Here is a 12,091-nt window from a genome sequence, read left to right as displayed (position 1 = left end):
AGGCAAAGAAGATTAAATGACTCGCCCCAAGGTCACATAGGCAAATGTCAAAGGCAGGGTTTGATCCCAGGTCCTCTGGTTCAAGAATCAGTAGGCTTTCCCCTGTAGTACCATGAATGTACCCCCCCCCCCACTCCAACTCATATTCTATATGTAAAGGGACAAGAATTATGATTCCCATGCTTGGTTCAATGAACAGCGTGCTAGGCTTGAAATCAGAAGCTCTTGTTTGAATCATGGTTCTGCCATTTACCATCTGTGTGACCTTAGATGAGTTGCTGAACCTCTGTGATCTTCAGTTTCTTCATCTCTAGAATGAGGGGATTGGACGACATGACTTTTGTCAAACTCAAATAGAAATGGAGGCCACTAAACCATACAAAAAGATCCTTATGGGCCACCTATTGACTTAGAACACCTCATATTAATATTGTTGTTCAGTTATGTCCAACTATTTGTGACCCCATTTGAAGTTTTTTTTTGACAAAGTGGATTGGTTTGCCATTTCCTTCTTCAGCTCATTTTACAGAAAAGGAATTCGAGACAAACATGGTTAAGTGACTTGCTCAGGGTCACACAGCAGGTAAGTGTCCGAGGCCAAATTTGAATTCCGGAAGATGAGCCTTCCTGACTCTCAACCTGGTGCTCTATCTGTTGCACCACCTAGCTGTCCCTATATTAATATTATCTATGTTTTATTGCATTTTTATTCATTTTATTAGATATTTTCCACTTGAATTTTAATCTAGTTCAAGCAGCACTCAGGAATGTTGTGGACCACATGTTGGACACTTCTAGGGTAGCTGACTCTGAGATCTCTTCTAGGTCTGAATCTAGAATGCTAAGATCCTTTGAAGAATGGTGACTCGTTCACAAAATAACGCAGGGGAATGATACAACCAAGACCAAAGGATCACAGTTCTAGACCTAGAAGAAGAGTGGCAATCACAATCAGCCCCCTCACTTAACAGATGAGGAAACTGAGGTACAGAGATGTTAAATGACTTGCCCAGAGGCATACGCAAGTAAGTATATGAGGTAGGATTTGAACCCAGGCCTTCCTCACTCCAAGCCCAGTACTCTATCTACTCCACCACAGCAATGAGGACCCAGGTCTCTCCACTGTTCTCTTGACCATTGGTGCTCCAGGCTCTATATTGACAGACTCAGACTGAGATTGGGCACCTTCTCCCCATCGGTACCTTGTCTATTCTTGAGACCATGAAAGGTTTCTTGACAAAGGCAATTCGAGCATCTGTGTTGAGAGCCAGGAATTCTTGCACCTCTTCACTGTTGGCAATCTCAGGGATGGCACACAGTTGCTGCAAATGCAGGAGAAGATGGGGATTAGACTCTTCCTCTCATTATTGCCCATCTTGGGAGAACAGCTGTGACTTGCTGGCTTTTGGGGTCAATGGAGAAAAGTTACCAACCTTCAGGAATGATTCCAGAAGACTCTTACGGGCTTCTACCCTGTCGCTGTCCATGTTTCCAAATGGAAGATCGGGAAAGAGCTTCTTGGGACCCTTCACATCTAAGAAAACAACAATAATTTGTGTTGTATATTTATTAAAACAAATATTTATTAAGAGTTCCCTTTGTTCATAAATGTTATATACATATATATTGCCACAATCTCAGAAGAAAGCAGAGTATTTCTCCTCTGGGACTTTTATGCACATAGCAGAGAGGAATAAGGAAATTTGGATACAGTACCAAGCATAGCACAGAGCCTACCTCTGGTATTTATGGGGAAAGACAATCATACATAACTGAAATTTAGAGACAAATCTAAAACTCATGGAAGTGCTTTTTTAGCCTTGTTCCTCAGAGATTAGGGACTGATCTCATCAGTAAAAGGAACTCCTTAGGGGTGGAACTGCCTCTATCAATGTGAATCTGCTACTTACTGTTTTAGACCTTTATCGTGTCATGGATCCCCTTTGAAGGCCTGTAAAGTCTATGGACCCTTCTCAGAACAATGTTTTTAAATGCATAAAATAAAATACATAGGATTAAAAGGAAACCAATTATACTAACATAGTTAAAAAAGATTTATTAAAAAAATCACAGGCCCTAGGTTAAGCACCCTTGTCTTAGAAAGTCGCGTAGAGAATTCAAAAGTTGAGTGTTTTGACAAGGGTCACACAAGGCAGTATGTGTTAGAGGCTGGCCTTGAACCATGGTCTTCCAAACTTCAAGGCTGGCTCTCTATCCACTATACCATCCTGCCTTTCAGGTGGACTCTTCTTTACTTACCACTTCTTCAGCTGCCCTTGGGCTTTGGGCTCTGGGTCACAGAAAGAGCCAGTTCATTCTCACTACTCCCTCTTACCTCCCATGGAGGAGCAACATAAAAGCTGAAAGGGAGGCTGAGGAAGAAGAGACTAATAACTAACCCAGAATCATGGATTTAGAGGCAGGAAGGACCTCGGAGATCATCCACCCGACCCTTTCTTTCTATAGGTGAGGAAACTCACCCCAGGGAGAAGTGACTTGCCCAAGGTCACATAGGTGGTGAGTTACGAGTCAGGGTCAGGATTCCAACTTCTTACCACAAATCCAGCATTCTTTCCACGGTATCACAGTAGTAATGGAGTCCTTTTCTGTTTACTGAGGGCTTTAGAGATATTATCTCACTTGAGGCTTGGTACAGCCCCCTGAGACAGGTGTTACATTTATAGACATGGAAACTTGGACAGGCCAAGTGATTTGCCCATGGCCAGAGAGAGCTAACAAAGTGCCCAAAGAAACTAATGGTACCTGGATAATATACTGTCTAGATACGCAGTCCCTGAATTAGTAAAAGTTGGGGTAGTCCTCTCCTCACACCCCACCCCTACTCCAAGCTCTACTTAACTTTCTGAGCTTGAGTACAAATTTGAAAGTTCTGAAGTTTCTCATGTGTGTGTGGTTTGTCCTTGACATCAGGAAGCAAACTTAGTGGGACCTCTGGATGAGGAAGTTAGGGAAGGAGAACCCAGTCAAGAGTAAAAGTCATTCCTTCTTTTCTGGGGAAAATTCCAAATCTCCTGAAGCCCACTCAGGGCCTCTGGAAAATGGAATGTGAACATCCTTGGCTGTTCACTGGTCCTCTAGCAATCAGTGATGGGGTACTTTCTATCTCCAGGGCATTGTGGTGGATATGGAGAGATTACAGGAAATACAAGGGTGGGAAATATGGAAGGGGGTTGGGGCTCCTGACTTTTGATGAACTTCCGTAGGTCCGGCTTCTCCTCCAGTCTGGTCTGCAGGTTCAGGAACTCTCGATAGCGACGGTTCACAGTATGGTAGGCCACCTGCTGAAGGCCGCTGCTGTTCTCACTGTCAAGAGCTGTCTCATACTGTTGAATAAATGAATGACTTGAATTAATGAAATAAGCTTTCCTAAACATCTACACCATGTGGTTTTGGCCTTATTGATTACTTAGTTCTTGGATACACAGTCCTAGAATTGTGGGTGGGGTGGCAACTCTGTCCACAGCCCTTAATTAAATTTAATTTAACAAACATTTAATAAGGACCTACTATGTATGAGGTACTGGGGAAAGGGAAAAGGACTGGATCTGTGATTTTCTTAGTAGAGGGAATTCCCAGATAAAGGACATTTCCTCTACCAATGCAGGTCAGCATCTTCTCTGAAAGTTGCCTAGAATACTGAGAGATCAAGTGGTTTGCCAAGATCTGAACCCATCTCCTCGTGACTCCTAGGTGAGCTCTTGATTCATTGGGCACTGGAGAGCCAGAGACAAAAATAAAAGTTTTGGCCTCCAAAGAGCTTACATTCTACTGGGAGAGACAATACATATGCAGAAAAGTGAATACAAAGTAATTTTAGGGAAGGAAAGAACACTAATAGCTGGGAAAAATCAGGGAAGGCCTGGTGTGGGAGGTAGCCCAGGTGTTGAGTTTTGAAGGGTGCTAGGGTTTCTAGAAGTTGAGGTCGAACATTCCAGACATGGGCATTTCCTATAGAAAGACACTGAGGTGGGAAATGGAACACTGTGTGCAGAGAACAGCAAGTTGGCTACTTTGGCTGTAACACAGAATGCATGAGGAAAAGTAGGAACTGTCTGAAAAGATAGGCTAGAGCCATGTTAGGAAGTTCTTTAAGTGGTGGGGAAGTTTGTATTTTATCCTAAAAGCAATAGGGAGCCATTGAAGCTTTTTGAGCAGGGGAGGGACATGGCTCAACCTGTATTTTAAGACTATTTTGGCAGCTTTGTGAAGGCTGAATTGGAGAGGGAGAGAACCTGAAAATGAGGAGATCAGTTAGGAGGCAATATCAGTAATCTAGACAGAGGTGAAGACGGAAAAAAATGAACTAGAGTGGCGGCTTTGAGAGAGGAGAGAAGGTTGGGAGATGTGGAGATAGAATCAATGGAACTTGGCAAGTGATTTAACACAGGCTTGAGGGAGAGTGCAGAGTCAGAAGTCAACACTCTAAGGTGTTGAACCTTAGTGACTGGAAGAGTGGTGATGTCCTCAACTGAAACAGAAAAATTACATGAAGGGTCAGTTTAGGGAAAAAAATAGTGAGTTCTATTTTAGATATACTGACTTTGAACTGCCTATGGGACATCTAGGTGGATACACCCACTATGCAGTTGGTGATGTCTTTCTAGTTTTCTCATCCCTTTCTCTCTACCTCCTACTCTAAGATGCAGGGACATTGGCCTCAAACAACTCTATCTCCCAACTCGAGGCTGTCCCTTATGCCTGAAATGCTCTCTCTCCTCACCTTTGCCTCCTGGCTTCCTTCAAGACTTAGCTTAAATCCTGCTTTCCACAGGTAGTCTCCCTTCCTTCTCACTTCCTTTATAGCTGTTTGCTTGTTATCTTCTCTGTTGGAATGCAAGCTTCTTGAGGGCAGGGACTGTGCTTTTGCCTTATATATATGCTTAGTGCTTAGCAAAAAATCTGGCATGAATTAAGGGCTTAATAAATGTTTGTTGACTGACTGATGTAGGACTGCTCAGGAGAGAGGTGAGTGCTGGATGTATAGATTCGGGAGTCAATTACATAGACATGATATTTCAACCCAAGGGAGCTGAAGTATCACCATATAATTATTGCATTGGGTTGTGGACTGTACTTGTAACAGGTACCCGCATTTGCTAAGTCAAGACAATTTGTATTTGGACATAGCATATGTGTGTTGAATGTGTGCCCACTTTTCAAATCCATAATATCTAGTGTGACCAAAATGAGAAGCATTTCATCTGTGCAAAATTACCATGATCTCTTCTTTCTCAAAGTATGGGGTGGTTTTTAGAGCAGAGTGTAATGCTGTTTTGTAATTGTAGTCAATTCTTGATTATTTGTACTAATAGAATAGGGGAAGATACAATTTTAAAAGAATAGCTGAGTTTTTAAAAATTTTGCTTTGCAATGTATTATATGAATTTGGTGGGGGGCAGCAGATTTGCCTTCCTAATTCTATTTTTATATTAATATGAAATTATATGTATATATATGTATATATATATATATATATATATGATGAGATTACATAATATATAAAACTGGATGAGAAGTGTGTCAGAGACTTGCCTTGGACTAAAAGTTGACTTCAAATCCTTCACATATGTAAACCTATTGAATTGAATATGAATAATTGAATGCTAACTAGATTGTCTTCAGACTTTACCAGGCAAGAATAGTATCTTTTCCCTACTATTCCTCAAAGCTCACAGTGAATAAGCCACAGTCACAACCCATGACCCCATTACCTTCACTGTGTAGAGAGTATAGGGGTGGAAACTGGTTCCGCTGTGCTCCCGAGCTGTGATGGTTCCAGTGATCCGTAGGTTTTGAATGACAACCGGGCCATCGGGGCTGCTGAGGGGCTCAAAGCTGAAGGTGGCTGAACTTAGGGGACCTGGTGGAGAGGAGGAGAGCAAAACCTGGGGCAGGCTGGGGTCCAGGGGACTAACATCATTGGTTAGATCCTTCTCGAGGCATGAAGGCCGAGGAAGACAGGTTCTCTCTGGCCCTTCCAGCAAAGCCGTTAGGGAGGTGAGGTCTTCTTGTTCGTCTTCTTTCTCTGCTGAGTTGATCTGGATTTCTGGGCAGGGCTTGAGCATGGAGGCCAACAAGCCTGCGTCTACCTCTGGACCTTCCTCAGTTTCTGTACCTTCAGGTCCCTCTCCTTCCTCCGGCTCCAGAGCCTCTGTGCCACCCTCCAGGGCAGTTAGGGCATCCTGAAGCCTGTCAGTGAGGAAGTCGCTGGGAGTCATGAGCATGATAGAATCTGTGTCTTTGCCCAGGTCAGAAAGAGGTGAGTCCAGTTCTGAGTCCTCACACAAGAACAGGGGCCCTCGGGTATCTGGTTGCAGAAAGTGGGATGCACTGTTTCCTGACTTTTTACCCTCTGATTCCATATTCAGTACTCCTTCTAGAGCCTCTTGGCCTTCTTCCACCTCTGGGGAGTGCCCTCCTAGCCTCTCTGGCCCGCTGTAGTTTGGAAGTGTCAAGGCTCCTGCTGGAGAGAGACTTCTTATCTCGGGCAGCTTTTCCACTGGAATAGTAAGTGGCAAGGACCTGGGCACCAGGGGCTGATTGGGTTGCTTTGCTGGGCAGGCTGACTCAGCCTCTTCAGTTGTGCCTGCTTTGGCCTTGGAAAAGATGCCAACTAGTACAAGGTGGATCCAATCCGGATCAGACATCTTGCTAATGAGTGGCAGGAGCACATTGCATGTGATGAGCTCCACAACCACATAGCGCCCTGTCCTGGTTTCCAGATGGGGCTTGGGTGTCAGCCCCTGGAGTATCAGGTCCACAATGCCCCTGGCATAGTTCACTTCTGCCCTGGGGCTCTGCACAGCAGGGTGGGAGGCAGTGGCTTGGCAGTATGCTTCCCAAAGTTGAGATGGCTCAGCTTGGACACCCAGCCTCCCTGTGGCCTCCTTTGCCTTCATGTAGCTCTGCAGGTGGCAGCCACACAGTGTCAGAACCCTGTGGGTTAGGTCTTGTCTGTCCACCATTCCCATCCTTCTCCTGAGCTCCTGGGCCATACCTGTCATTGCCGCCCGTACCTCCTCCTCAAAGGCTGGCTCATTGCTTACTGTAGAGTACCATGAAGACACAAAGTCCCGGATGATCTTCTGAATGGTGTGGTCGATCTCTTGGTCCAGCTGGCTCTCGGCCTCAGGGCTGGTAGGGCAGCTTGACAGTGTGATGAAGCGCTCTAAATGCAGTCGGCCAGTGACCCCCATCATAGCCTGTGAGCCCACCCAGCCCCCCAGAGCCACCAGCAATACTGAGAGGATACACAGCAGCCACACGTTGACCAGTAGGTGCACCATCAGCAGCCATCCCACCATAGCTCCCATGGCCATCAGCTTCCGGTTCCCCAAAAGGTGATTCAGGCTTGACCCAGCCTGGGTCCCCTGGGATGACTGCATCTTCTCTGTTTTTATTGTTTAGAGGACACAGCTGCTACTTCTCCCTCTGTCTGCTCCCCTGAAGCTACCAGGTCCTCCCAGGGGTTCATGAACCCTGGAGATGTTACCACAGGTAGCAGAGTTACGGTTTTAGGAGGGAAAGTGAATTCAGTATCTTAATTGACCAGTGTGGGGGAGGTTCTGAACCAGGGAAGGAGGCAGAGGAATTAAGCTCTCACAGCCTTGAATGGGTCCAGATTGATGCAAAGGGCCTTTAATCTCTCCCCCTTTGCTGAAATCATCACCCAAGAAGTCTGTTAAAGGAGATCCCCAGGGCAGTGAGACTCCATCAGGGAAAGCCTCTGCCCCATTCATTTCCAGGAGGACTTGCCAATCAGGGGAGCTAGAAAGCAGGGCGATGACCCAACCATCTCCTCCCAGCTCCAAATCCCCACTGGCTCACCCTTGATCAGGATGGGCTCAGGCAACGGCAAGGGGAAAGGCAGGGGATAACCAGGAGAGAGAGTGCTTGCTCAGTGGTCAGGGCCCTCTGCTTGGGGTCTCTCTCCCAGAAACATCTCACGCAGTCAGCTCCTAAGTCAGCTCGCTCTCTGAGAGCCTCCCGCTTCCTGGACAACATCAGCTGTGGCGGCGAGAGGTGCAGGCTGGGAGAGGAAGGTACGCCAGCAGACAGAAGAGAGCAAAGCAGAGCAGAGCAGAGCGGCTGCTCTCTTTCCAGTGCCATCTAGTGTTAAAGCCGCCGCCTCAGCAGCAGCAGCAGCAGTGACCGCAGCTTCCCCAGCCCTCCTGTGGACACACCCCGTGCTTACCCAGAAGCTGGAGCTCCATAAGGGAGCTGAAAAGCCTGAGAAATTGCTCAGGCCCTGGGGGAAAACCTCAAAGCCCACCTGAGCTCATCTGAGTCTCTCCAAAAGCCGGGGTCTGCAATGCCTTAGTCACTGGGATGAGGTGATCACAGACGACAGAATTTTCAAGCTGACAGAGACCATCTCCTCAAACTCGCTCTTTTTGGCAATTTCAAGTAACAAGGGCTGGAAAGAGGAAGTTATTTACCAAAGCACTTTGCATTCATTCATTCTTCACAGGAACTTCCCTGAAACGGCAAGGACTTTTCATTTTTTTTGCCTTTGAATTCCCGGAACCCAGCACAGTGTCTGGCACTAAAGTCTAGGCCCTTGACAAATGCACGTGATTGCTTATTTCATTCAACCAATCAACCAACATTTCTTAAGTGCCTACTATTTACAGTAATAATAGTCAATATTTGATGGTGTTTTAGATTTACATTAAGTCTTTTTCCCAACAATCCTGCAAGGTAGATTGTGCAAATATTATCAGTCCCATTTTTTTTCCCCCAGGAGTGGGTCAGGCCTGTGATTTTAGTGATGTAGAGAACTCTCAGTGAGTAAAGTCTCTACCAATGCAGACTAACAGCTGCTCTTCAATTAGTCTGAGGGAATAGTCATTTTACAGATGAGAAAGTAGACTTAGGGCCATTCTGCAGTCAATAAATGGTCAAAAAGTATATGAACAAGAATGAAAAAATGCTCTAAATAACTAATAATTAGATAAATTAAAAAAAACTCTGAAGTTCCACGTATAGCTGTCACTCAGTTATGTCTGATTCTTCATGACCTCGTGGATGGTATCATGCCAATACTGTCCATCGGGTTTTCTTGGCAAGGATATTGGAATGGTTTGCCATTTCCTTCTCCAGTGGATTAAAGCAAATAGAGGTTAAGTGATTTGCCCAGGATCACACAGCTAGTAAAATGTCTGAGGCTGAATTTGAACACAAGTTTTCCTGACTCCAGGCCCAATGTTCCATTCACTGAGCCAACTAGCTGCCTTCAAAGTTCCACCTACTAACCATCATTTTGGTAAAATTGACAAAAAAGAAAAATGATAAATGTTGGATAGCCTGTGGGAAAACAGGCACATTAACCTGCACAAAATAATGAAGAGTGAAATGAGCAGAACCAAAAGAACATTATATACAGTAACAACAAGGTTGTTTTAAGAGGAACTTTGAGTGACCAAATCACTTTGGCTATTATAAATACTTAAATTAACTACCAAGGACACATGAAAGAAGACACTATCTGCATCCAGAAAAAGTCTGATAAATAGAAGTATGTATAGAATGGTTTTACACATATATATATTTGTGTCTAATGGTAGCCATCTCTAGGGTGGGGAGGGAAGGAAGAAAAAAAGGGGGAAAAGGAAAAAAAGAAAGTTACGTGATAACTTTATTATATATTTAAAAGGAATAGCAAGCTGTACATAAGATTTGCAGTTTCATGTACAATCATTTTTTTCCTATTCTACTATGTTATAGAAATGATTGTTTTATTTCTTAAGTTCAGAATAAAATAAAATTTTTAAAAAAGGAAGAGCTGTGAACTGTTTCAGTCATTCTGGAAAGCAATTTGGAACTATGCTCCAAAAGCTATTAATCTGCACATACCTTTTGACTCAGCAATTTTATTACTTGGTTTTTATAAGAAAGAGATCAAGAAAGAGGAAAAGGACCCATATGTATAAAAAAACATGTGTAACTGCTTTGTTTGTGGTAGCAAAGAACTGGAAACCAGGAAACCCATCAATTGGGGAATGGCTGAACAAGTTATGGTATGTGAATATGATAGAAAATACTATTATGCTACAAGAAATGATAAAGGGGATGATTTCAGAGAAACATGGTAAGACTTGTATGAACTGATGCAGAGTGAGGTGAGCAGAACCAGGAGAACAATTTATACAATAACAGCAATATTTTAAAGTCAATCTACCTTGAAAGACAGAAATGCTAAACAACACAATGACCAATCCACAATTCTGGAGGACTCATGATGAAACACGCTACCCACATCCTGAGGGAGAGTTTATGGACTCAGAATCCAGATTGAGACATATCTATATCTATCTATCTATCTATCTATCTATCTATCTATCTATCTATCTATCTGTCTGTCTGATCTGTCTACATGTAGCTAGCTAGCTAGGATATCTATAGATCTATCTATATATTTATATATGTATACATATATGTACATATCTATATCCAGATCTATATGTCTATATCTATATCTATATCTATATATCTATATATATATATGTTCATATGACATGGACACTGCAGTAATTTGTTTTAACTAAACTTGTTTGCATGGATGGTTTTGTTATTTTTGCTTTCCTAATGGGAAGTGGGAGGGAGAGAAGGCAGATCTTTGTTTGGAAAAAAAATAATTAAAAAAGAAAAGATGCTCAGAGAGGTGTTTGATACTGAAAATTTAAAAAAAAATGGTCTGGATTTGTCTGGTTGTAATTTCATTTGGGTAGGAAAGCTCCTGATACATACATTTTCTTCCTCCATGCAAATTAGCAGCTTGTCTCTCTCTTGCAGATTCCAAGAGTTGCTGAGGCACTGGGAGTTTAAGTGATTCGCCATGGTTGCAGAGCCAATATGTGGCAGAATACACATCAAGCTACCTGGTGTTTGATCCAGGACATCTATCCAGGATCTCACAGGCCACTGGTGATGTGCCTCCTTTAGGAGAAAGAAAACAGGGATGTAAATAATTATGACACAAAACAATTCTTTAAGTATAGAGATCCAAATCATTCTTTTTCTTCTTAACGCTATTCAGTCGTGTTCATATCTTCTTGACCCCATTTGGGGTTTTCTTGACAAAGATCTTGGAGTGGTTCATCATTTCCTTCTCCAGCTCATTTTACAGATGATGAAACTGAGGCAAACAGGGTTAAGTGACTTGCCCATGTGTCAGATTTCTACAGTGTCTCAGGTCAGATTTGAACTCAGGAAGATGAGTCTTCCTGACTCCAGGCCTGGAGTGTCCAGTCCATTGTGCCACTTAGCTGCCTCAAGATCCAAGTGGGAAGTGATAATCCTGACAGAAAAAGTGGGGGAAGGATTCAATGAAAGAGATGGTATCTGAGGAAGGGGAGGATTTCATTGGAGTTTTAAAATATCTTCTACTTCATATGGATAGCCAACTTGCGATGATGTGTGAATTATCTTCTTTATGACCTCGCTAATTTTTAATCCCATGCTCAAATTCCCAAACTACCTCTTCTTCCATTTACCTAGTTTATTAAGAAATGAAAAATAATTTGAATACTAGCCTAACCAAAATATAATTAGGAAGGTAAATCTTCCATTTAAAATAATATAATGTATCATAAACCAATTACATAAGATTGTTTGGAACTATCCATTTGCTTGTGAAATCAACAAAATTTTTTATCACTTTCCATGTGCTAGGCACTGTGGGGGAATGAGCTGTATAATCTCTATGTAGAGAAAAAGTGTATATTCAAGAAAAAAACAATAATGAACAATTCAAGCAAGTATAGTGTAAATAGCCAAAGAATATTATTACATAAGTGTTTTATGATTTGGGGGGTGGAAATGGGGGAAAAGTACAGCATGGGCTGGGATGATAGACCAGACAAAGGAGAGAAAAAGGAATCAAAGTCCGATTTATTCTTTCTCTGATGTCCAACCCTTTCTTACCATTCTGACTGCCATCTACCTCCCCAGTTCAGGGTCTCTTTATCTCTTTGCCTAGACCATTGCAAGAAGCTGCTGACTGTTCTCCCCTCCTCTGGTTTCTCCTCCCTGCCAATCTATCCTACTTTTCACTGCCAGGTAAAGCTTC

The 12,091-nt window shown here is 43.1% G+C and overlaps 1 protein-coding gene across 2 annotated transcripts in view; it reads right to left on the bottom strand.

Annotated features, from left to right (window-relative positions):
* Window positions 1–8,022, bottom strand: part of SNX19 (sorting nexin 19) — a 63,067-nt gene extending 55,045 nt beyond the window's left edge. For both annotated transcript variants that reach the window (XM_027835141.1, XM_027835142.1), the window contains exons 1-4: window positions 5,733–8,022; window positions 3,206–3,344; window positions 1,434–1,534; window positions 1,203–1,322 (exon numbers count right to left, since the gene is read on the bottom strand). In XM_027835141.1, coding sequence (XP_027690942.1) covers window positions 1,203–1,322; window positions 1,434–1,534; window positions 3,206–3,344; window positions 5,733–7,406 — 2,034 coding nt within the window. In that variant the 5' untranslated portion in view covers window positions 7,407–8,022. The remainder of the gene's footprint in view (window positions 1–1,202; window positions 1,323–1,433; window positions 1,535–3,205; window positions 3,345–5,732) is intronic.
* Between the last annotated feature and the right edge of the window lie 4,069 nt (window positions 8,023–12,091).

Source organism: Vombatus ursinus, unplaced genomic scaffold (genome assembly GCF_900497805.2).
Source record: "Vombatus ursinus unplaced genomic scaffold, bare-nosed wombat genome assembly UNPS02014813.1, whole genome shotgun sequence".
NCBI lineage: Eukaryota > Metazoa > Chordata > Mammalia > Diprotodontia > Vombatidae > Vombatus > Vombatus ursinus.
This window is presented reverse-complemented; position numbering and strand designations above follow the sequence as displayed.